Source organism: Nanorana parkeri, unplaced genomic scaffold (assembly GCF_000935625.1).
Source record: "Nanorana parkeri isolate BGI_ZX_2015 unplaced genomic scaffold, ASM93562v1 scaffold225, whole genome shotgun sequence".
NCBI lineage: Eukaryota > Metazoa > Chordata > Amphibia > Anura > Dicroglossidae > Nanorana > Nanorana parkeri.
In genome coordinates, this window is record NW_017306493.1 from 426,971 (window position 1) to 453,508 (window position 26,538).

Below are 26,538 nucleotides of genomic sequence, written 5' to 3' on the forward strand. Positions count from 1 at the left end.
ATATATATATATATATAATAAAACAACTGACCCAGACCGTATAGTATAAGAAAAAAAATTGTCTACTCCAAGGCAATTTTTTTTTTTTTTAGTAGTTGAAAAAAGTTTAAACCAGGACACAAAATGAGGCAGAAAAAGTCACTGTCAATATAATAAATCAAGAAACAAGCAACAGCCTTGTTTCCGAGGCAATAATAAGTAAAAGATATACTACGAATGATTCAAGCTATAAATGGTTGTTATATCACACAGGTGGCAGGTTTTGATGGTGTACTATTGTGCCCAGATGGACGGCTCTGCTTGGGACTTGAAAAACCTCTTCTTCCAACTTCTACTTCCACCTCAACCCCAGCCTTAAACATGCATAAGCCTGCAACTCGCCAGGACATCAGGGTGCAGGTTACCCTTATGGCTGGCCTTTCATGGACCTCAGAAAAGAAAACACTTCTAATGGATGAAGTCCTTGGAGTCATTGCACACCACGCAGGAGTGCGAAGGTGAGAAAAATCATATAACGTACAGTATAGATGCACACACATGCAGGTAGATAAAATACATAATATTAACATGGCCAGATTTACTCTCCCTGCTGCATACAAGTTATCATGGCGACCATCGCCGCGATCACTTGTAAATGAACGACCGGCTTCCCGGCTCTACATTTAGCCCTGCTTGCCTAAAGCAGGGCTAATGTAGTAAACAACTACCCACCCGGCGCACGGAAATGCATGTCCCGGGTGTCGGGAGATGCCACACCCCTGCCGCCCCTTTGGGCCCTGCCACCCCAAGGCCGTGCCTCGGTGGCCTTGTGGGAGATTCGGCCCTGAATATTAATATATATTTTAGCGACCTCTAAAATGTAAATAAGAAATCTTTATGTTTTCTCATTAAAGCAGAACTAAACAAGTGCTACAATGTCGTTTTCTGGTAGAAGAGACTTTGCATGTCTTTTCTGCCCAAAAAAGTTTTTCCCTTGCTCCCAGCAATTTTTTGTTCTTGTGCACACTGCCTGCGGTGTGTGTGCAGTCTATATTCCTAGCCCATTGCTTACACCTGCAAGATACCGAGAATTGGCCTGGGTGTCAGGACAATGTAACTCCAGCATTCACGAACAAGAGTTACACCATCAATGGCTGCCCAACGGCTGAACAGATAAGAAGCCAAACCCAGAAGAAGCAGTCTTGCACATCTGCCTACCTTTGGCCACACTACAGTTCCTCTTTAGGGCTTGTGTCCCACCAGCCTGTGGGTCTACCGCACTGTCCCGTGCCCAGAACGCAAGGGATTGCATACATAAAGTCTCCGGGCCTGTTTCCACCAGCCTGCGCGTCTACCGCACTGTCCCGTGCCCGAAACGCAAGGTATCGCATACATGAAGTTTCAGGGCCTGTTTCCACCAGCCTGCGCGTCTACAGCACTGTCCCGTGCCCGGAACGCAAGGGATCGCATACATAAAGTCTCCTTGCATTCTGGGGTGGGAGGGGGTGAGGCAGCGCCATTCAAGTGAATGGCACTGCAGGCACGCCCCCAATTGTGCATGCACTATTTTTTGCAGTCACACCTCCCTGGTACGCACAAGACAAAGCCAGAACATTTGGCCCAAAAAACAAAATATGTTCTTAAAGCCATGTCCCAGAGCTTTGATTTTATATGGTATAAAAAGAATCAGGTTCAAGATATACAGTATACCAGTCACATCTCAAAACCTCTAACTATAGAAGCAGGTAAATGATTCACCTTTGAATAAGTACCATCAACTGTGCATTAGAAATATACAAACACTGTAAACACATGTAAAATTTTAGCAAAGTTAAAAACCACCTTGCGTAAAAAAAAATCAACCATTTCTTGTACTCGTTTGTGTAGGTGTTCATTGCATGTGTCCGCTGTGCCAAATGAGGATTTAACATTTAGCATTAGACCTGAGGAGCCCAGGAAGTGCCCTCCATCTGCTTCAGAAACTCCTATTTATGAACTTTTAATGAACCTCACACATCCTATCGCCTATGAATCTCCTCAGTTTTCACATGTCCTCATCAGGTAAACAATTTGACTTCATTTCATCTGAAGTGTGCCCGTTTCAGCACAACATTTCTGAAAACCCTAATTGTGGATAATGTGTTTCCATTGCTGTAGGTTGCTGACCACTGATTCTCATCATTACCTGCTCAATCAAGCTGCTCTTATTGGAAGCTGTATATGTGGCCTTTTCTGTGCAGTGCTGATCATCTCTTTCATCTGGTGCAGACACAGGATACGGAATATGCAAGTGAGGGACATATACAATGTTGAAGACGAAAATCTACAAGGGGAGCATGTGCCAGCTGCCGTCTAAGAAAGAAAAAACAGCTGACATAAGACGCACCTATACATCAAAGGAATTGCTTACACATTACCCACTTTGAATACTTTAAAGTGTTTGTATAAATAAATCTTGTTTTATTTTAGTTTTCATTAGGAAGTGTAAAGCCTGTATCAGGTTATTATAGGTATCTGTGGCCTGCTCGAAACATCTCAACACTTCCTGTCCTGGCAATGCAACAGGAAAATAAAGAAAATATCTCCAAAGTGAGGGGATTTTCCTTCTCAGACAACTGCCATCAAAACATATGTCCCTATTGGAGGATTGTATTAAGGTGCCCATACCCCTTACAACCATTGCACGATTATTTTCGTACAATGATCGAATCGTCATTCTATTTTCGTACAACTGCCCCATCATGCACAGACCATTGTGTATTTCAATTAGCGTTCGTTACCGATATCACCTTTCGTCAACTGACAGAACGGATTTTCGTTTGCGCATGTGCAGTGTTCTTGTTTTTTCGTACAAAAACGCCACTAACCCATCAAATTTCGTACGATTCGGTAAAAGTTTTCTAGCCTGCTGGAAAGACAAAAGTCGAACGGTTGTAAAGTAATTGCGGTTGTGCACTTCCCATCAACGGTGCGATTATCATACGAAAACGCGATCGTAGATGAAAATCGTGCGTTAATCGTAAGGTGTATGGGCACCTTAAATGACGACTTTAGAATTTTGGATTTCCTCTTGCTTTCTGTTTCTATGACAATGGTCACCATAACAAAAAGAGGGATCAGTGGGACATAGACAGCAATAAAAAAAACCCAAAAAAACTGTTGCAATTGGCTTTGTAACCGGAGGTCTGTAAAACATGATGGAAGGTATGTCCCACCATGTTTTCTTAAATACCTTATTAAAGTTAAAGCCAGCAAAGATGCTGGGGTGGTGGGATTTATCAAAACTGGAGCAGACAAAATCTGGAGCAGAATTGCACTGCAGCCAATCAGCTTCTCTCTTTTATTTTAAAATCGTAACTGAGCAAACTGGAGAGAGATGCTGATTGGTTGCAACTGCTCCAGATTCTGTTTGCTCCAGTTTTGATCAATCCCCCGTGTTTAAAGAACTCCAATTATTTACATAGTTAACCCTTGCAGTGGGGCTGCCAGTGGCTGTAACACAGGTCTCAGCTAAAAAGCCTTCAAACGGAAACTGAAAAAACAGATAGTGGCTTAGAAGGGAATTAAAGCTTTAATATATATTAATTGTAAAGAAAACAAAAAAAACTTCACATATTTGCATTTGAGAGAGAGACACCCATACACAGACCCCGCAGAGAGCCTCATATGAGGTCAAAACCATTGTTTTAACAAAAAAACCCTAAGCAGTCTTTCTTGTGCATCGATAATTAGCTCTCATGTGATAAGAAGTTCGTATTTTTTTTTCTGCCTGTGTAAAAAATGTTTGCTAGATGAAATATGTTGCACCTATTGAGAATGAGAGGGATCGTAGCCTGCATTCCGGGGTGGTTGTTCACACATCATTGAGCCCCAAGCGGCAGGAAGATGTGGATTTTGTGATAATGATGCGACAAACCCCTTGAGCCAGGAACTGATGGGTTGATCCAACAATAACAACCTTCTAACCATTTTTTACATACACTTTAATCTGTTACATACAGTCAAGATATGGCAAATGGTGAAGAGATGGCAGTGGGAATTAGTAAAGCCAGGAATGCTCTTTTATTTGAACCAGAATAGCACCGTTCTCTTTAGTGACTATAAAAAAGCTGGAATATCATTTTAATTTCTCAGGACCAGTTCCAGCTCCTGCGGTTATCAGACCTTGCTTGTTGTTCCGGTCATCTCCTTATAGAACAGTGCCACAAAATCTGGTTCTTGCTGCTGCAAACGGCGTAAAAACTCATTCCTTTCATCCTCATCCCAGCCCTGGAACCACTGATCCCAGAGTCTTATCTGGCACTTAAATAGGCTAGGGGGTGGAGGGGAAAGGTTCAGGGAGCCCAGTCCATCAAGTAGTAGACTCAGTTTGCCAGGCACAGCCTTGCACAGCAAATCCTGAAGAAAATGTTTGCGCTGTGCTTCTGTCCATTGTGCAAACCAGTGTAGAACACAGCGCATCTCCTGTGCAGGAACATACGAAATAGGGACAGCCTCTTCTGTCATTGCCTAGAAGACAAAGGAACACACTCCTGAAGACAAGGAAACATAACTAGGTATCTTTTCAAAATTAAAGTACAAATTTAGGTGAAGAAAAAAAGGTAAACACTTTTGTATGGCTTAAAAACATGGAATAAGAAACAATTCTATTTTTTAAAGAAAACCAGTCTGGACTGCAAGAAAGTGAACATTTAATTTCCAATCATAATCATGCAGGCAGGCTTATGAAACATGTATATTTTCCCTTTTAATTAGGTGCAAACCTAAAGTTGCCCATACACCTATCGATTATGTGCAGCTTTTCTATGGTCAGATGGAAAAAAGTGCAACAGATTCCTCTATCTACGCTAAGCTGTGTGGATGAAGGAATCTCCCACTGGACCAAGCTTCAGTATCTTGCTAGTCGGCCCCGCTGGCTGTCAAAATACCCGAACAATGCCTGCATCCAATCACTCAACCATCACGTTCTCACAAACAATTCATCCACACACAGCTACCACCTCATGTATCACTTGCCCCTCCCTTTTAGATTCTAAGCCCTCAAGGGCAGGGCCCTCCTTACCATCTTGTCTCGAAATAGATTGTAATGTCTTCCTTACATTGTAAAGCATTGCACAAACTGTTGGCGCTATATAAATCCTGTATAATAATAATCAGATTGTTCAGGTATTTTGACAGCCAGCGGGGCCGACTAGAAAGATACTGAAGCTTGGCCCAGTGGGAGATTCCTCCATCCACACAGTTTAGCGTAGATGGAGGAATCTGTTGCACTTTTTCCATCTGACCATAGAAAGTCTGCAGATAATCTATAGGTGTAGGGCCAGCTTAACTCTTCAAAGATTAGAGATCACCTGAAGTCAGATGGTTACTACCCTGTCAACTGCCTAAAACATGCACTCTGCTCCCGCCTCCTCAGAATGCACAACAGCATCAAATCACAGAGCCCCATAGTCGTTTATGTTTCCATGTAAACTAACCTGTACTCCATTTTAACATTTTTGAAGTCAACATCCTGTCCTGCAAAGGGAAGACAGCACAGAATTCTTTATATTATTTACACAGCTAGAACACTCATCTGTGCCACTTTCTGATGTAACTCTTTTGTTTACCTAATTTTTCCTGTTTAGGGCTACCCAATGAGAATGCCCTCAGTCCTGTGTAAGCTCCAACTAGAGAAACTTGTAGTAAGGTATCAGCTGGCAGGATGAACCACAGTGGCAAGAGGTACTGAATACCTGCACCAGCTAGGGAGCAGCAAACTGCAGGTATTTGAAGACACGGCTGCTGGAAAGGTGACTATATATGCTATTTTGTTATTTACAGCTAAGGCTTATTTTACAAGTGACAGGGTCGCTTTTAAGTGTATATACGCCACTGTCAGGTATTCATGATTCTCTGTCGCCACAAGGGAGATTAATGCTTGCTGCCAAGGAAAATCCTAAATTGTGAATTGACGCCAGAACATTGGAGTGGAAAACCTTCTTAATTAGGACAAATGTTCTGTGAACGCTGTCTAAAGCTGGCCCTAGACTCTGATTCTGGAATTTTAGTTTCTGCCTAGAACCCTCTTTGGATTCTAGCTCTAATAGCCCATCAAGCACAGACCAATGTCATCTCGATTAGCGATGCACCGATACCGATACTAGTATTGATATCGGTGCCGATTCCGAGTATTTGGGCAAGTACTCGTACTCGCCCAAATGCTCCGATGCCTAGCACGAGTACTTCCGGTATCAGGAAGCCGAGCAACGCGTCATTACACGCTGCCCGGTTTCGCGATTGACCGGAAGCTGGCCTCATGAGGTAAGGCTACCTTACCTTAGTATGTGTAGCCTGCCATCCCCCGGGGCCTCTCCAGCGAGAATGCGGCCTTCGTACGGTACCCAGCCCGAGCCATCCAATCAGGAAACCGGGAGCTGTCTAATGACGCGACGCCCTGTTTTCTGATTGTCCGGGAAGCTGGCTTCATGCTCCCTCGTCATCTCATGACAAGAGAGCATGGAGCCGGCCTCCCAGCCAATCAGAAAGCAGGGCGTCGCTTCCTGATTGGCCGGCTAGACGGCTCCGGCTGGGTACCGGACAAAGGCCGCGTTCTCGCTGGAGAGGCCCCGGGGGATGACAGGCTGCACATACGAAGGTAAGAGGGGACTTTTTTGTTAATCGGGAAGCCGGGTGGCGACTCTTTACACGCTGCCCGGCTAATCAGGAAGCCAGGTGGTGAGTCATTACACGCCACCTGGATTCCTGAATGGGACTTCCGTTACTCAGTAATTGGTATCGGCGAGTACCGAAAAAAAATTATCGGTACTCGGTACCAAAATACCGGTATCGGTGCATCCCTAATCTAGATCAGTGGTTCTCAACTCGTGGGTCGCGACCCAAAAGTGGGTCACAACACCCTCTGCAGTGGGTCGCGGCGTAATTTCTGCATAGACCGGCCCATCTGCATTAGAGAGAACTAGAGGGGGAATTTGTGGTTCAGCCTGTGGAACCTCATAATGTCAAACTGTCCCCTCTCTCCCGGCCTCCCCGATAAAAGTGGTATGGCCCGGGGAGAGAGGGGACTATTTCCTCACTTTCGGGCCGGCGCATTAATATCGGGCCGCGGCGCCCGACAATTAAGTAATAGTTCCGGTCTGCACGGGAGAGTACAGCAGATATCAATCCGCCAACTCGTCACAGACGAGTGGATTTTTCGAGCCCTGACTATACGTGACAAGTTATTTGCGGCTCTGTAAAGCTGGTAACAGCTGATTCTCAGCGGTTACATTTCATTACTAATGCCTCAGTATTGAAGCACTCATTAATTAAATAGTTAAGCTTTTGTAAAAGCTTCTTTGTTTCATTAATGAAAGCCGTTACATACAAATACCAGATCAGCAGAGCAGAGAGGTAGCAGAGTGAGTCACCTCTCTGCTATTCATTTTGACAGCTCGTTAGACTGGCCCATGTCTGTGAAGCTGTGTGATACATTTCAGGCACAATGTTACAATGTATCTCTGTGCCTGAAATTTATCACTTCTGATCTTCTGGGCACCATCAGAAACCTTTAGGCCCCGTTCACATTGAGCGATTTATCGCGCGGGAATTCCCGCGATATCGCGGCTATTTACCGCGCGATATCGCTCTTCAATGCTTTTGCATTGAAGAGCGACAAACGCGCGCTTTGCGATTTGCGCAGTGTGAATGGGGCCTTAGTGAGATCTGATTCTGACATGCTGTCAGGATCAGTCTCTAAGGTTAGCTGTTCCTAAGTTTGGACCAGCCTAATAACTAAAAATCAAAAAAGTTAATTTATCAAGCAGTCATAGTGACTGCTTGATATAAACTGACAAAAAAAATAAAGTCAGAGAGCACCCTCTCAGTATCTAGGCTACAATCAATAGCCATTCCATTAAATCTAGCTACTGAGAAACAAGATGGAGAATTAGACCTTGAGAAACAAGGTCCAGTGAAATGGTAGCGACCATGAAGCATTTGCAACCAGAGAAACAAGGTCAAAGTACCAGGCTCTACTTGGCCAATCAAGAGCTCTCCACATGCTGGTGATTACTTCTGATTTGATCTTCACAGGAGTTGTGGTTTCAGTGGTGAAAATGCGTTTATATCAGGGAAAATTGCATGCAAAGAGTTAACAGGGCATCCGCCAATTCTACCAGTGGGTCTCTTCTCTGGCTATGAACTAGTTTAGCTTAAGATTTTAGTACACCATCACATCCCCGTCTGGTGTTTCCCACCATTGACAGATCTGAAGGAAAACCTGCTGATGGGGTGACCATTCTCCAGGATCAATGTGCTGATGATTCAGAAAGTCCTATGCCAGTTCTCCACTAAGGGTATGTGGACTGCTGACAGCGTCACACCTCTGTGCCATGATTCAGCGCCGGGTTTTGCCTCCTGTCCCAGATGCTCGGCTCCCTGCCAAACCACGCTGAACCTCAGTGTTAAATGCTCAGCTCACTTGAACAACGAGTCGTTACAATTGACCAGACCCCCGTGTACTATTTTGCCTTGGATCACTGCTTTGTTTCTTGTGTCTCCTGGTATTCCCTTGTGCTCCCCGTGAGATCCTGCTTACCTGTGAGTTTGTCTTCTTCCTGTATGGTTGTTTGCCCTTGGAGCCTCGCTCCTCTGTTATCTCCGGATAGCCCTGTTGTGTCCTTGTGTTCCCTTCCCACTATTGTTTGGACTCCTGCGGCCCTCTGCATCTTGTACTGCTGTTTGTGAACAGGCTTTGTGTCCTAAGCCCCGGGGCTGCAACCAGTTTCCTGAGTCTGCGAGGGTGCGCTAGAGGGCCACAACCTGGACGGTGTCCAGCAGTCAATCATCCTCACCATTAGAGGCTCTGTGGAAGACCTGGGCCTTCTTATGGATGCACTAGAGGCGCAGTGTCTGATACCACACAGACTCCTAGTTTCTGGGTCCTCAGCCCTGTACCTCAGGGTTCACTCCAGCTTGCTTCTTCAAGCCACTCAGTAAGCCTACCTACCCTTGTGCTTAGGTTTCCCAGATTGTGACAGACAGAGCTGGGACCTGACTTTTCATCTGTCAAAAGAGGTGATGTACCACTTATACTGAGGCTAGGCTTCTAGCTCTGCCCTGATGGCTTTTGTAAGCTCCCACAATGACATTGTTAGCCTGGTTCCTAAGTGGACTAGCCTTCACCTGCGGCATCTAATAACACAGCACTAGACAAACTGCATCCAAAAATACTGCACCATCAGGGTGCCCAGCATGCATCCTAGCTGGAGACGCACACATCCATGGTGAGGACCTTTTAACAGAGGGGCAGGAAGGAACGACTCTGTGATGCCATTGGCTATCAAAGGCACCACAACAGAAACACCTTGGTCTGTGGTAGAAGGTAAATCTCCCTGTCAAGGACTGTATGTTCTGTTGTAAGATGTTGGTATTAGACTAGGCAAAGGAGACTGCTTCAAAAGATGACACCATGACACTCGGCACCCCTCTAATGCATCTGCTCAGGAACGGTAGTCTCCAAGTGTTTTGTTGTTACTTGGCACGAGACAACCCTTGCCAATCCAATAGCAAGGATTTGCTCAGTTACGTGCTGTTGCATCTGAACCAGAGAAGACTTTTACAAACGTACTAGTCCTCTAAAACTCACCAGGAAGTGTAGGATGAGCTGCAGGCTGGCCTGCAAGTCAAGGATTGCTGCTGCCTTGATCAAGTTTTCGGATATGCCCCTGGTCTTCAGCATCACCAGAACGGGGGCCAGAACCTTGGTAAACACTCTTGGAGCTGTTGCCAGCCCGAAGGGGGAGCACTACTAACTAAATGCTTATCCCCTATGGCCAAGCATTGACGCCCCAAGGGTGGCCAGGTTTAAGTTGTTCGGGGGTGTGGAATTCCTATCGCCTGACGCCTGGGACATGCACTTAGCCCGGCTCCGGACAAGCAGAGCTAAGTGTACAGTGTGAAGCCGCCGCTCGTTTTCAAGTGATCTGATCAATAGAGCCCGCAGACGAAAAACGGACGTGTTTCGGCTGCTCTGTGTTATCACTGAGACTGTGGCGCTGTAATCACAGCGCCACCTGTCTCGGCTGTCAAGAACTACACAGAACATCAGTTCTGTGTTGGAGGGCAGGTTCCATAAAGAGAACCTGCCACCTCCAAACTATCAGTTAGAGGATTTTAAATCCCTATGTGATAGGAATAAAATTAGGTGGGGGAAAAAAAAGTTAAAAATAATAAAAATTTAAAAAAAAGTTATGAAAAAGTAAAAAATAATTAATTATATTTTAAAAAAATGACAATGTAAAAAATAAAATAAAAACCAACCCCACTGCCCCCGCCATCTGCATGCAAATAAACGCACGCATAGGACATTGTGTGTGTGCGTTGAGTGCTGCCGCCATTTAATTGTGCCATATTGTGGCAGCGAGGCAGCAGAACTCTCACCAACGCACAATGTGCATTAAAGGGCAAGTTCACTTTCCCAGGTAATATGGGAAAATGGAATTATCCGATCAAATCTGGCCCCCGTCTCTCCCAAAACCCCCCACCTCCCGACTATACTTACCTTTCGCCAAACAGTGCTTACCCTCCGCCGGTACAGGTGTACTGTCCTTACCCCGTACTGTCCAGCGCAGTCCTCCCCTATGCATTTTGAATTTTGCTCGCAAATTGCAAGCACTCATTGGTCAGCGTGGTCTGGGGACCACGCAGAAGCGCTATTTAGCACAGACCAATACAGTTTTGATTAGGGATGCACAGATAGAGTATTTGGGCAAGTACTTCTACTCGCCCAAATGCTTGATATCTTCTCCAATACCGTAACTTCTGGTCGGAGGAAGATTTCCTCTGACCGGCAGTGCCGTAGGGGAACATGGAGCCGGCTTCCTGTGCAATCAGGAAGCGGGGCAGCGACTAATGACCCGCCTCCCAGTTTTCTGATTGGCCAGGAAGCCAGCTGATTGGCTGGGAAACCGGCTTCCAAGCCATTGCCAAACAACATGGAGTTGGCTTCCCTGGCAGTCAGGAAGCCGGGTAGCATCTCATTACCCGCTGCCCGGCTTCCTGATTGCCCGGGAAGCCTGCTCCATGCAAATGTAAGCACCAATACTCGGTGAGTACCGAAAGCAAAATATCGGTACTCGTACTCTATACCCAAAAACCGGTATTGGTGCATATCAGCTCCCCCAGCTGTGGTGAAACTACAACTCCCATGATGCCTCTGCCACTGGGAGCAATGCATGTGACTGTCAGTCTTGCAATGCCTCATGGGACTTGCAGTTCCACAATAGTTTGAGCGTGGAGGATGCCCCCCCTTAACACCTCTATGTAATTTCCCTTCTTTTAGTATAACAAAGACCACGAGTCCACATACTGTAAGCACAAAGCCGAATTACGCACACATTCGAGAGAACGGGTTTTTTTTTTTTTACAAAATTTCTAGAACACATGGGTACTTTAATCCCGTAGTTTTGCTGTAGACGGCACAGGCCTCGGAGCAATGGACATTACCCCAAATGACCACCTAGATGTCGCTGTTGTACTAGACTTTCTAGTAAGTCCAAAACAAACACTACTTACCACGAAAGTGAGGCTGATGTGGGCGGCGACTCACGACTAAACGAACGTGAGGTAACAGGAAGGAGGGGGAAAAAAAAGAGATTCTCCGACTGGACCCGAGCGCGGAGGCGGAAGTGCCCGAGGCTGACGTCACGCAGCGGGATCGGCCGAACTCGGTCGTCTAGCGCCCCGCAGTCGGTGCTCCTTGTTCTTGCCAGGTTTTGGAACGACTAAAGACGTACAAAATGGCAGAACTAGAAGACGTGACGCTGGACGGGAGGCCGCTGGACAGCCTTCGGGTCACCGATTTAAGAGCGGCACTTGAAGAGCGAGGACTAGCTAAGAGCGGCGCAAAGAACACACTCATGAAGCGTTTAAAAGGGGTAAGTAGCTTCACAACATCCTGCTTGTTACTACGGTATAACGGCACCTCTCGCGGAAACGCGCACTCCCCACAACAATCTTCCTGCGCGCTCCCGCCGCCCCCTCCTCTTCCTATCGGCGGACACAGTGCGCTCGCGCAGAGCTCGGAGCTGTTTTGTGCATGCGCGCTTGCGGTTGGCAGAGGGCTGCGCGTGCGCACTTTGCTGCAAGAGGCTTCCTTCCCGCCCTTTGCCGCTAAGCGTCGGTTACGGACGCGCGCTCTCGGTCTGCCAAGCGCCACCCCTTCCTCCGCGTGCCCGCGCACCTGCGGGATCGTGGCCTCAGCAGAGAAGAAATGTATAAACACTAAGTACAAGTGTGATGTTCTCTGACTGAGGCTGCTGCATGGCCCTGTGTACATTGGAGCTCTGACTCGGTGTAGCTGGTGATTTTAAGTTGGTGAAGGGCGTAGCTGGAGAATTGGAACATGGAGAAAATTATGATGGCGAACTTGTGCAGTTGGTTTGACATATGCCAATGCTTTGTATTAGGGTTGCATGTACCAGTTAGGCCCGGCTGTGCAGCCGTGCTACCTGGACTATTACATGTCAGGAATCTGTGATGATCAGTGTTATGGCTGCACATTGGCTTAATCTCTCTAATAATACTGTTGTCATCGCCCCATGTTGAGTCAGTAGGATAGTTCTACACCAACAGGTAGCTGCTAGTAGCAGCCATATGGAAATAAATACGTTCAGGAGATGGGGAACGATTTCCCAGTCTGACATCCCTCCTGGAAGATGTGCTGTTCTGGCCATTTGAGTTTTTAACGAGGTGATCCTGGTTAATCCTATTCAAGCATTAGCTTCATGTCAAGCATATGTTGCCTTGTTAGCCGTGGCTGTGTTTATATAGTGCCCAGAACTGATGCAGCACTTTACATAGTATACATTCCCATCAGTCCATGTGCTCCTGAAGCTTACAATCTGAGTGCCCTATCTCATCTCACATGCTAGGGCCCATTTAGATTTCCTACCACCAAGCACTCTCCATGCGGATAGTACCCTGGCCAAACCTGCATTCAGTGCTTGTTCACACCACGTCCGGACCAGATCTGGATGCATTTCTGCAAGTGTGGTGCATTTTTTATGTGTCCCAGCGTTAGTCTGAATGGGCTTTCAGGTGCATTCCAGTGTGTTGCATGTGTTTCCAAACCAGACAAAAATAGTGCATGCAGTATTTTTTTTTACCCTGCACCAGAACGGACCACACTGGTGTGAACAGAGCCCCGAAGTACCATAGGAATACATTGGGATGCAGTTTAGGTGCGGACAACAAATGTTCTGGTCCGGGACTGGTGTGAACAAGTCCTCAAAGCGAGGACCTCAGTGCTGCAAGCCAGAATTGCTCACCATTCAGCCACTGTACAGGTAGCCAATATACCTTTTTTAGGCTCTACAATGTTGTGAGTACCGCTAGCGCCAGGAATAACACTCCGCTTGAGATGTGTGCACAAGAGAATCCCACAGGTAGGCAGTCCTGCTTCAGTCAGGGAGCCTGGAGTATCTAGCAGAAACACAAAACAAACCGGGGGCGCCTGCCCTAGTGTAGATAACTTTAATAAATGGATATTAAAACAACAGTAAAGCTGGCCATACACCTATAGATTGTCTGCAGATTTTCTGTGGTCAGATGGAAAAAGTGCAACAGATTCCTCCATCTACGCTAAACTGTGTGGATGGAGGAATCTCCCGCTGGACCAAGCTTCAGTATCCTTAGTCAGCCCTGCTGGCTGTCAAAATACCTGAACAATCTGATTGGATGCAGCATTGCTCAGGTATTATGAGAGCCAGCGGGGCCGACTAGCAAGATACTGAAGCTGGGCCCAGCGGGAGATTCCTCCATCCACACAGCTTAGCATAGATGGAGGAATCTGTTGCACTTTTTCCATCTGACTATAGAAAAGCTGTAGATATAATCTATAGGTGTATGGCCAGTTTTATACTCACACTGAAGCAATGTCAGTGAGCCTTCAGTATAGAGAAGATATCAGCAGTCCAGGAGTGAACTAAACAGACACGGCACAGAAGAGCTGCAGACAGATGACCGATCCATTATACTGCATGCCTTGCCCTGGTTAAGGCGTTTCTGGGGAATGCCCCCTTCCTCAGATCCTCACGGACATTCTTCCATTGAGTATAACTCTTGTTTTTATATCCGTTTATTAAAGTTATCTACATTAGGGCAGGTGCCCCCGTTTTTTTTGTGTTTCTACCTTTAGCCCTCGTTCACACCTGAACGTTTTGTAGCACGTTCTACGCTCGACGAACGCTCTACAAAACGCTCAAAAATATAAATCCCATTGTATTCAATGGTCTCGTTCCCACCTTGGCGTATTTCCGCCCGTCCCTAACGCGCTACAAAATGGCCCACGCCTGAAAAGGTACAGGTACTACTTTGGGCCGTTTTGTAGCGCGTTTCCATTGGGATACAGCCAAGTAGCCTTCGGAAACGCGAATCGTGGTAGAAAACCGAGCGCCGGTCGCGCATATGCAATACGCCTAGGTGTGAACGAGACCTTAGGCTCTGTTCACACCTAGGCATTTTGTCGCTCAAAGCTAAGTGTGACAAAATGCTCAGGACAAGGACCCCATTCATTTCTATGGCACCTTTTCACACCTAAGTGTTTTGTTGTGCATTTTGTTGCACAAAGTTTCCCATTGGAAGTCTATGGGACAAAACTTGCTATAATCTGCCAAAAAATAGCTCATGTATTTTTTCCAGCGACAGGTGTTTTTCTGCTTGTGACAAAACGCTCTGGTGTGAACAGAGGCCATAGAAATGAATGTGATTCCTTGTCTTGAGTGTTTTGTCATGCTTACCTTTGAGCAACCAGATGCCTAGGTGTGAATGGGGACTATAGGTTAATGCACACGGACATATTCCAGAACAAATACAGTTTAAAATAATGCTGGTTTTGTGGCACTCGGGAACTGCAGCTGGTGTGCTTTTCTGTCCATAGTTATGTATGGACAGGGACGGTGTACTTTGGGGTACACTGGTACCGGGGTTTGCACTTGCAGGGGGGTCATTTTCCAACTGCGAAACTTGTGGGCATACAAATGCCTTTATGGTCATACCCGCTAGTATAGCATTTTCTGTCCATGCATTGCTGTGGACAGGAAACCACAGCAGCTGCGGCTCCCGGGCTCTGCATGTACAATCTCTGATTTTACATCTGTATTTGCCCAGGAATATGCCCGTGTGCAGGAGCCCAGAAATGACAGCTGGCATCTAACTTTTAAGGTTTTCCCTAGTTGTTGTTCATGAAGTTGGCCCCTGGATTGGGCAGACTGGCTCCCGAATTCCATGTTTATGTGTCCACCCCGATTAATATTATTTGACATGATTTATATAGCAGCAGTTTGTGCATTGCTTTACAAAATAAGGGGAAGACAGTACAGTTACAATGCATTGCAAGATGAGATATAAACATGTGATTTATACTTTTCAATGAGCAGAAGCTCACATTTGAAATTAAACTGGTTTGTGTATGAGATATTTAAGCTTTTTGCTGCTGGACCAATTGTTTTTCCCACACATTCTGCACATTCAAATGCATACTTTTGGCTTGTAAACTCACATGAAATTCCGACCTTGTATATTTTGAAAGCTGGGGACCTGTAGAATAAAAAGCTGGTGGTTGCAATTTATACCTCACAAGACTTGCAAAAATGTTTATGAAATCTTTATTGTCGTTAAGAAAAAACGTATTACGACTCATTTTAGTGCACCCAAACAAACAAACAAACAGTTTTTTTACCCATATACAGTATATCTTTTTTTTTTTTTTTTGGTAAAATATAAAAGATAAAACTGTTTTAATTAAATACGGAGAGGGGAATTTATCAAAATTGGAGCAGACAAAATCTGGAGGAGATGTGCATGGCAGCCAATAAGCTTCTCTGTCTCATTTTCAAATTGTTTCTGAGCAAACTGAAAAGAGAAGCTGATTGGTTGCCATGGGCAACTGCTCCAGATTCTGTCCCAGTACTGACAAATTCCCCCCAGAATATATAAAGGATCAAAATTGTGGGCACTCATTTAATAGTAAAAAACTTTGGTGCCCAAAACACCTAATTGAAAGAAAACCTTTTATAGCTCATTGATTGAGAGTTAACGTTAAACAATAGCCCGTGAATTCTTCCTCTTCTCGTGTGGTGGGGGCTAATAAGTGTTATGAAATTGGCATTTATGTACAGATGTGCGTTAATGTCCTTTAGGGCAGGGGTGGCTGGACAGGTTAATATGGAATTCAGGAACCAGCAGGATTTGTTTTAGAAGTCGGCTCCATTGACAACAACTAGATAAACCTCAAAAGTTAGGCACCAGCTATAATTTTTAAGGCGCATTGGCTACGTGGTTACTGGGATTTGTCCAGCCCTGCTTTAGGGCCTATTAAGACTATAGCGTTGTGCTAAACATATGTCTTCCATACATTAAGAGTACACTATCTCACTGCTCGCTAGGTGCGCTTGTGCATTGCCATCGTTTCCCAGCTGCAGCCCAATGTACCTTCTGGTGAGCATGTTCTGTGTTGCCACAAAAAAGTAATGCATCCCTCTTTTTTCACTGCATGGTGCTGCAACTCATGCCTGCTAGGTAGTGCATTAGGATGCCATTGTTTTTCTCTGCATAGATCACTTCTACAAAATATTGCACCACCTGACGTTTCGATTTTAAAACTAGTTTGTGAGCTTGTTTTATCCCCCCCAACAGTAATTAATTTCCACCACTAGACAGTCTGAAGGGAATTCATCAAACTGGAGCAGACAAAATCTGGAGCAGCTGTGCATGGCAACCAATCAGCTTCTCTCTTTCATTTTCAAATCTTAACTGAACAAACTACAGAGAAGATGATCGGTTGCCATTCACAGCTGCTCCAGATTTTGTCTGCTCCAGTTTGATAAATTCCCCCGTCTGTCTTTCAGGTTGAATGATGCTGGGTGTCTAGACTAAAGATTAAGGATATACTGTGAGTGCAGGGCATTCACAGGGTATCATGGACCCGTCCCCTTAGGGGGCATCACTACGGCACCATGTACTTACAGTGTAATGATGCAGAGTGCAACACTGCCTCCTACATGGGGGGAGGGGGCATGAGATAGATTTAAAAACGGACCTTTACCCATATCTATAGAAATGTTTAGTAATGACAATCTACAAACAAATACTTCTAGATCATTGCTGGCTTTTTGTATTATTTGCATTCCTTATTTCCTTATGGCCATGTTTACTAAGGGCAGATTACTAGCTCTCCATTTACTTCCTAGAACTCTGGCACATGTGACCATGCACATCATCTCAGGGGAGGAAAATAATTAAAATTAATTATTTCATAATCGCAGCATTTTACACCTGACTCGTCTATGTCTATTCATCATCATACATAGAGGGATGCAGCTGCCTCCAGATAGGCAGAGCCCGCTGTCGATCGCCCAGCTGGGTGGATCTCGACAGTATTGTCAGGATCTGTCCCGGCTGCGGCACTCTCAATATATAGCAAGCAATAGCCCGCTGTATACTGAGCTTTGGGTCACGGGAGGGGGTTAGAGAACTATGGGATATTAAGGTTACCCCATTGTTCTCTATTAACCCTTGCAGTGTGGGGGATAGCCCCACTGCAAGGGTTAATAAAAATCATGGAGTTCTCCTTTAAACAGACCCCCAAGCCACATTCTAATATGAGAGTTAAACAGGTTCTGGCATGTATGTACAGAAGCACTTTGTGCAGTAGCAGTTTTAAAGTTCTAAGCAGAGATATCAGGGCTGTTATCTGAGTGAAAATCAACAGTTCCTCAGACTTCTGGATCCCTACGTCATCAGTGTACATAAGGTACGAAAATCTTCCAAGATCAGAGTTGAAAGCTGCTGCCTAGTAAGCCCATTGCAAGGGTGTCCTGAATGTCAGATGTTTTTATCAGAATAGGGGCACTGATATCTCTACTTGCACTTTCAAATTGTGGCAAGAGAGTGCTTCTGTAAGTACATAGAATACAGATGGTCAGCCTGTGTTTGTCAGGGTAGCATGCATGGACACGGCTTTTTAAAGTGGAACTATGGGCAAAAAAATGACATACAGTCTGTCACTAGTATTAGCACAGCAGCTTTTGTTTTTCCGAGTCCCTCACATAAGTTACTATCAGTAGATCCATTATATACACCAGTGTATCACAGTAACACCAATCTTACTACAGTATGTTGCAGCCCCATCATTGTAATGCCACACCAACACACTGTTGGCTAGCAGGCATTGCAGTGCACCATGATGCACATACCATGTACTGGTATACAGTCTGAGCATTGTCACCCAAGCACAGAGAGTCTTTTACTGTAAGGATCAACAGGTCAATGAAGGAACAAAAGCAGAGGGGGAAAAAAAATCTGGATATTTAGTAGCACCCCTCCTGATTGCTTTGCAGCAACCTCTTAGTGACAGCATTTTCCAATGCTGTTGAGTGGGGTATGCATGCTATCATATAAACCGCTTCAGTGTAATCTTTTTATATCTCAGTGTAGAAATAATTGTGTGTGGAATTGCTACTGAATCCCTTGATGTCAGTACAACATTCTCAGAACTTCCTTTAGGCCAGGAACAGTTCCCAGTAAGGGAAAATCATCTAAATCTCCCTATATCCTCACCGTGTATTTATATGAGACTAGTTTATTGATCTGTTGCTAATGTAGAATGCTTTCTTGTGTGGTATGTTGTTTTCTTTTAGTTGTGTCCAAATTCCTCAACACAACTTCTAACACCCTGAATTAAAATCCTCAGTGAAAGCAACAAAGAAATAAAACATCTGAAACAAAATGATTTGCGCCTTCTGTAGGCCTCTAAGCTCATGAAAAGACACCTGAGGGAATTTGGAGTCTTTATCTTCCCATTAGGGAATGGGGCTGAATGGGGAAGATTGGTGCAAACCTACATCTGTTTTTTTTCTTTTTCTCATTTTCTGATTGATTTCACAAGGAATGTGATAAGTTCCTTCCAGCAATGGCTCCTATTTTGCTTGTTCCCATTCGTTAGCTGACCAAGTCCTTTTCTGAGTATCTGTATACACCACTATTATTTTTGTCTAAATCATTGATGGCCTTGTAATATGAAAGTATATATTATGCTTCCAAAACAACCGGAAAAGGGTATGCTTGGGCATAGTTTATCATGACAGGCATGATTCATGGGGTTCGTTTGGACCTTATGTTGAGGGCAACCCAATTGATGAACAAAATTCAGAGGACAAACATTACAAGTGCAGCCAATATTTGTGTGTCATCCTTTAAAACAGTGGTTCTCAACCTGTGTGACCTCAGGACCCATATTTGTCCTTGGTCGTTAAGTTGCAACCCAAGTTGCACTGCAATAGAACGCTCGGCATTAGGGTACCACGCGTTCCGGTGTGGGGACGTACGAACTGTGGGTGGCAGGCGCTTTTGTCAGTGTACCTAACAGACAGTGCTGCGCTAGGGGGAGGCTGAGGAGTCTCTCACCTAGAAAAGTGGAAGGCTTGCGGGGACCCACTCAAAACGGGGTCGCAACCCACTTTTGGGTCACGACCCACCAGTTGAGAACCAAGGCTTTAAAACATGCACATTTGTGAAGTCAGACATCCTTATCTACATGCTTGTTCCGGGTAAGGGACACAAAGTAGTAAAGCAAGTGAGTAAGCATAACAGCCAAGAAGCTGGAAAAAGTTCCCTTTACAGAGAAGACCCTGGCAAGGTGACAGGCTCTTCAATTGAGTCCCCTCCCTTACCGCAGCTCCTTTTATCTTGTCGGAACCCTTGGAAATACCCAGTACTTCCGGGTAAGGGAAAGCATGTGGCCTTTTCCACTTCCTCTCAGGATGCAGTACTTGGGCCTAAAAATAAACAATCGCCAGGCTGGAATATCATCATGGGAAGTGAAAGGATTGTTAACTCTGTCCAAGCTCTGACAGCACAGCAGTGGGAAGTATCAGTGGTTGGTGGAGGCCTACTATAAAGGCACTGCCCCACTCTGCTTTTGCATAAGAGTACTAGTTCTCATGGTAGCCTCGTTTGAAGCAGTTCCTTTTGCCCGGTTTTACAACAAACCTTTGCAATGCAGCAAAATTAACGGGCCGACTTACAGTGCGTTGCTATACACGCATTGCAGTAACTGTGTAACTTGTTAGAAGAGAACTATGTGGTAACCTTTTTATCCCATAGTTCTCTTCAGTGTCACGGAAGGACATGTACTAGCGTCCTCCCGTGACCCAAACCTCGGTATATAGCAAGCTACAGCTCACTATACACTGAGAGCGCCGCAACAGGGACGGATCACAACAATGCTGTCGAGATCCACCCAGCTGCGTGAGTGACAGCTGGCTCTGCCTACATAGAGGAAGAGCCAGGTGTGCCCGCCCCCTCCCCGTCCGTTACTCCAGTCAGCGCTGGAGGGGGGGAATCCCTGCGGGGAGTGGTGACTGACAGTCACGGCTCTCTGCAGTGCAATGATAGGAAAGTGAGCAATCTATAGAGTCGATGTGTGACAGTTTCATTCTCACTTGTCGGCTCGAACCATGATGTTGAGTGAAAATAACTCACCTCATAGTTCTCCTTTTAGTGAGTTGTTGAAGTGGGCTATTTGCTTGCAAATAAACTTCTCTATTGTAAGTGCCTCCCCCATTGTATGCCCAGAAAACTGCCTTATTTTCAAACTACTGAATTTTATACACATCAAGTAAGGCGACATAACTGCTTACAGGTTGAAATGAAAACTTCCCATGTATTTTAGCCCTTGGAGGGTGCAGACATAAACGGAATTTGTAGTGTTCCCTTATGGTGTTACAAACTGGCCTTTTGAAGTGTGTAAGCCTTACGATGACCCTCCCATCTGTGGTGCCTAAAGTTTGACTGCTGGTGTGTGAGAAACTGGGTTTGTGAAGAGTAAACTTGTAAAAGTAATAATAATGATAATAAAGGCTCCTGCCTCCTATCTCAGTGGCTAGTATTGTGTGATTTTTTTTCAGCAGTTATGCAAGTTAGGATGGCAATTTTATTTAGGGTCTATTCACACCAGCAAACCACACTAAACGGCCACTGGTGTCTGCTGACAGGTACAGTGCTGATGCACCGATCCCGGCACATCGCACTATTTACCCCTTTTTGGTTAGAACTAACAAGTGGCATTTTATTACGTTTTATTGGCGCATGAGCTTTTTTGGGGACAGATCCGTGCGTTTTGCCCCCAATAGACTCAATAAGAAAAAGAGGCAAATTGTGTTGATCTGCACCAAAAAACTTTTTCCAGCTACAGGCTTGTGTTGAGGTTTCAGTGGTGACAAATACGCTTAACAACCGCCTCTGGTGTGAACAAGGACTTGCATTCATTTACACCCACATCGACTAGTATGGCAAATCCTAGGTCCACCCATAAAACATACATATTGGGTAAGGTGATTATTAAAGTAGAAATGAAGCCAAAACTTTTTTTCCGTTTTGGATTGAGTAAGGGAAGTTTAATGACCCCTGTCAGGTTTTTTTTTTTTCAATGGGCCATCTGTGTCCCATTGGGAAAACTTCCCTTCCTTTCCTGTCCAATAGCCACAACATGAAGTAGGAGTAAATTTCTCCAAAAAGAGGGAAATCTCTGGTGGTCAGCAGGGTCACCAGAAGTAGTGCCCTTTTGGAAAATGTCCCATCTATATCTGTTCTGATGACAACCAAAAACTTGGGATTGTCTTTTACGTTCAGTGATAAGTCACCAGGCCAAATAGAGGGCAAATCCCCCTAAAGGGGACACAGACAACATGTTTGTGTCCACAGATATTTTCAGGTTTAACAATTTGCTATAGCTTTGCAAAATGTGTGTAGCAGTTTTCTATTGGGGTTGAACCTTGATCTATTTTAACCCCTTCATGACTGAGCTTTTTTTAGTTTGTTAATGGCCGACGCACATTTAAAAAATTTTCTGTGTGATTCTTCCACGGCAGTAATATACTTTCTTACTAAGTGCACCCGCACATATTATATATTGTTTTTTAACAGGACAGATGGGGCTATATATTTATATCATATACGTGTACCTAACTCCTCACTTAGGACAAATAAAATATAAAAAAATGAGGAAAAAACACTTTTCCCCAGTTTTGCTTATTATTTTTATAAAGCACAGCTAAAAAAAATAAATGCATTAAAATAAATTCATTTATTTGGAAACGCCTCACAGTCCTAGGATTTTAAAAATGTTTTTGTACTCCTCAGCCTAAAACTAAAAGCTAACATTGAAATTTTTTTTCTCTAAAAGCTAATAGTGACCTTGTATGCCAGGTGACACTTAGTGACAGCGACATACTTTTGAACAGGGTGAAAAACAAATCTGCAGCTCAATTGCAGATTTTCATTATTTTCACACACACACGGCTTGAAAAATTTTAGGGTGTCTCACCAGTTAGTCAAAAATGTAACCAGTCCGCATGACTGGACTATAACCCTTGCGATTTATGTTAAAAAATGTTATGGACCGATAGAGCTTTTTTTTTTTGGAGGTATATAATCACTGGAGACGGCCGATCGTTTGAATGTAAAGCTCCCGGTCGGCAGTTTAATTACAACAGCTGGACGGGAAGCTGTCAGACACCCGATCACTAAAAGGGATCAGGTGTCTTTAAAAGCTTAACTCTTTCATTAATGGATGCCTCAATACTCAGCAGTTACTGACATCATAGAACCCCAAATAGCTGCTCACGTACAGTGTATGTGATCAGTCATTTGAGCACTTAATGATGGGGACGTACAGTGTACGTCTCCCGTCACTAAGAGGTTAAACAAGCTTTAAATGCTTTATTAAAGGAGTTACTGACAGAAAGGTCCAGTCGCACAACACAAACTTTGCTGAAAAGTTTATTGTGGCACACAGGTACACATTGTGAATATGATGTGTACCTGTGTGCTACAGTAAACCTTTTAGCAAAGTTTGTGGTGTGCGATTGAACTTTTCTCTGTCTATAACTGCTGATTCTGCAGCAAGTTGGGCTCGGCCAGTGTGCACCTGCCATTCCCTCTGGTGCTGCTGTGAAGAAGATGTGATATTGGGCTATGGAGGTAGGCTTTATTGAAGAAGCTGTATAGTCCCAGCATATAATATCCCGTTATAACATCAGTACTGTAATAGGAATACATACTAGAGTTGTTTTTGATAATGCAATCAAAGCTTACGTGAAAAAAATCCCTTTTATGTAGTGCTGCCTTTCATCTGCCCATCACTCTCAGCTTAAATTTTTGCTGAAAGCTTTGCAAAAGCTTACTGTACACACTAGTCTGATTCAAGCCGAAGCCCATATAAATAAGGCCTAAGTGTCTGATGCATTGCCTACAATTATGGGGGTTTCACAAGTGCATGCAATTTTCAGCCTCGGTATATTTCTTATTGTAGCTTGCATCAGAGTAGTGTGTACAGCAAGTGTAAATAAACTCTGGGAGCTGTGCCCAAAAAAAGGCAGATGGAGTGAAAAGAACGTGTGGCCAGCATTGCCTGATGTCTCTATGCAGCTGATCTTTCCCCATTACTGACTTACCATGCACCATTCTGCACTGTGTGTGGAGGCAGCCATCTTGGTAGAAGCAGGGCTTTTGCTTCCACATGTCAGAGCCTTGAACAAGGAAAACAGTCAGCAGCACATAGGTATGTCACCAAATCTCACTGCACATCTCCTGAGACTAGCACTTAGAGACAGCAATGTCTTAGATCCACGCACTGCAGATATACACTGAGAGGCTGGATACACATTACATACCAGGAAGTACACTGCTTTTTCTCGGGAGGAACTGCAGACAAGCGGTACATTTTTCAAGGTGCAGCTCAAGCACGAGCAACATTTTCCATATAACATAGCAAATCTTCACTGATTGTGTTTATGTCCCGTTCAACAATCCTTTTTTTTAATGTCTAAATGGAAGTGTTGGAGATTACATTTTGTTGTGTGCACACAAAAAAAAGGCCTTTTACAGAAAATGTTGTGTAAATATCGTGTAAGATATAGAAGAGGGATTTCAATCCTTTTTTAATTTTTTTAATTCTGTATGTCCTCTGCTTTTAGAAAATGTATAGCTCTTGGTGTCTATAAATATTTCAAATAATAATTGGAATTTTTGTGAAAACTGAAAATTTGGTCTGGCAGCCAAAAAGTCAAGAACTATGGCCAAACCTTTTTTGGCCATAGTTTTCTTCAGGGTCACAGGAGGATATATACTATGTCCTCCTGTGACCTAAAACTCAGTATATAGTGGGCAGTTGGCGGTTGTATGCTGACAGCACAGAGCCGTGCTGTACCTGGGACAGATTCCAACAATATTTTCGGGATCCACCCCACTACCTGATTGACAGCTGGCACTGCCTCTTTAGAGCCAGCTGTGGCCACCCCCTCCCCCGTTTGTCCCTCCAGTCAGTGCTGGAGAAACAGAGAGGGGAGGGGAAGAATCCCTGCGGGGAGCCGTGACTGACGGTCACAGCTCTCTGCAGGAAGAAGATCGGCAAATGAGAAATCTGCAGTATGTGATCACTCATTTCCCGATCTATAGAGCCGACGTGTGACAGCTTCAGTGTCACACATCGGCTCTAATTATGGGAATGAAAGTATTTAACTCTCCACATAAGTCTCCTTTAAGCTACCTATAGACAAAACTAGGGCTGCAACAACTAATCCATAATGAGAATCTTTGTCAACGATTCTCATTATCGATTAGTTGATTTTGCTTGTTTCATGGGCTCTGTGTCCCCATTACCCTGCAGTGAGGAGAGCTTAACACCTCAATCTCAAACAGCCGCGGCTTGTGATATAGTTATGTAAAAAAAAAAGTTAAATAGAATGAAAGTAAAAATACCAAAAAAAAAGTAAAGTTCCCCGCGATTGCATGCATTCTAAAGGAACCACATTCTGATGCTCCAACGTACAAAAACAACGATTGTCAGGTATCGCCGTGTGCTTCAGAGTGAGAGCAATCATTCTCAGGTCAATATTCATTTTGGTGTATTATTTTAAATACATTTTGGTTATTTTTTTATTTTGGCTTGAAGTTTTTCAATTCATATTATTTTAAATCAATGAAACTAATAAAAAGTTCTAATGTAATACATACAATTATTAGAATAGCAATGGAGAAATCTCTTCAATAGGACACATGCAAAAGATGCTATAACCCTTCCCTAAGCTATCCAAAAAGAGAAAAATAAAAGGTTTCCATTACTTTTTGTTATTGGGATGCTATATGCGTGGTACCACAGGAGTGTTGCTCTGTGTTGTTGTATCATCCTAACCACAACACATAGATGTAAATAGACCTTTATAACTTCATAAAGTATTTCAACTATACAGGAAATTTGTAATTCTTTCTCATAATCTTCACCTAATCATTTTCTTTTTTAGGCACTGATGCTGGAAAACCTCCAGAAACAATCTACTCATACTGGGTTCCAGCCAAACTCTCAGGTATGTATGGTGCATTGTAGTACACTTTTATGGGTCGGCTTCGAAGCCTAAGCAGACAAATTTGATATTACAGGTCACTTCAGTGAGATAATTGGTTCTAAATCTGTTTAAAGCTTTTTATTTTATTTTAAATAGATTGGGGAAAGTTGGGCCCTCTGGAAGATACTTATTGTTGCCTGTGTCCCTGTTAGGGAGATTTCCCTTAACTTCTAGAACAGAAATGAGATATCACTTCAAGTGGACACAGATATAAACAAAAATAAATTATGAGTACAGGGTGAAGATGAGAATTTCTGACAAAGTTTCCATTGCTGTCTACATGGGAGAAAAGGCAGAAAAATGCCTATAAAACAATGCGCATAAGGTTTTGCACTGTGTGTGTTAAGCTGCATTGATCAGTATTAATCAATGTAAAGACACAATTGTTTTTTATATGTCGCGTTCACACCGTAAAGCTGCGTTGCGGTGCACTGCATAAAGATGTAAATTTTTATGCAGTGCAGCTCACGGCACTGTGACATTTCATTCTACTTCTTGCACCAAATGGCACTGCAACTCCCTGTGGTGCATTAAGTTGAATGAATTGGCATGTTGGAACATTTCCATAAAGTTAAAAAGAAAAAAGTAAATCGTGTGATGTGCTGTAACATCGCACCAGACTTCACACCGCACACCACAAAACTCTCTTTTTCTTTGTAAAGGGATGTCATTTAGAACTGATTTCCTTGCTGAGGAATGGGAATGCGGAATGGGTTATGTAACACTGCAACCCCTGGCAAACCCATACATATGAACTCTATTCTTAACTGTTTTTAATGCAAAATGATCTGTCATGGCACTGTTTGATCATGATTATACATTTAAATGAAAATGTTACGGTACCCTATGAGAGTAAAACTAAAAAAAAAAAAAAAATTGACTTTGCCATGGTAAGTATTTTTTCCTGTTTTCCTATAAGTATATATTTTGAAGAAAATCTCACAATATTACAGTAGTGTACACTAGTTATATTTGCATAAAGGCCACTGAGAAATGCAGAGGTACCGTATATTAATATCTCAAAATGCTGGCTTGTGTGTTCCAGTTTCACAGTACTCCAGATATAAACACATAGTTTGGTTTCAGATTAGACTATTAGACTGCTATTTCTTGA

At 43.9% G+C, this 26,538-nt stretch overlaps 3 protein-coding genes across 3 annotated transcripts in view; 2 read left to right on the top strand and 1 right to left on the bottom strand.

Annotated features, from left to right (window-relative positions):
• Nucleotides 1-1,376, top strand: part of LOC108786741 (leishmanolysin-like) — a 16,979-nt gene extending 15,603 nt beyond the window's left edge. The window contains exons 13-14 of the mRNA XM_018556098.1: nucleotides 253-497; nucleotides 1,322-1,376. Of these exons, the coding sequence (XP_018411600.1) occupies nucleotides 253-497; nucleotides 1,322-1,376 (300 nt within the window). The remainder of the gene's footprint in view (nucleotides 1-252; nucleotides 498-1,321) is intronic.
• A 2,720-nt stretch (nucleotides 1,377-4,096) lies between these two features.
• Nucleotides 4,097-11,764, bottom strand: CUNH14orf119 (chromosome unknown C14orf119 homolog). Its single transcript, XM_018556126.1, has 2 exons — nucleotides 11,536-11,764; nucleotides 4,097-4,488 (listed from the first exon to the last, which is right to left on the bottom strand). The coding sequence occupies exon 2, from the start codon at nucleotides 4,483-4,485 to the stop codon at nucleotides 4,138-4,140; it is 348 nt and encodes a 115-aa protein (XP_018411628.1). The 5' UTR covers nucleotides 4,486-4,488; nucleotides 11,536-11,764; the 3' UTR covers nucleotides 4,097-4,137.
• Nucleotides 11,721-26,538, top strand: part of LOC108786742 (apoptotic chromatin condensation inducer in the nucleus-like) — a 35,687-nt gene continuing 20,869 nt past the window's right edge. Inside the window, exons 1-2 of the mRNA XM_018556099.1 lie at nucleotides 11,721-11,897; nucleotides 25,323-25,385. Coding sequence (XP_018411601.1) covers nucleotides 11,760-11,897; nucleotides 25,323-25,385 — 201 coding nt within the window. The 5' untranslated portion in view covers nucleotides 11,721-11,759. The remainder of the gene's footprint in view (nucleotides 11,898-25,322; nucleotides 25,386-26,538) is intronic.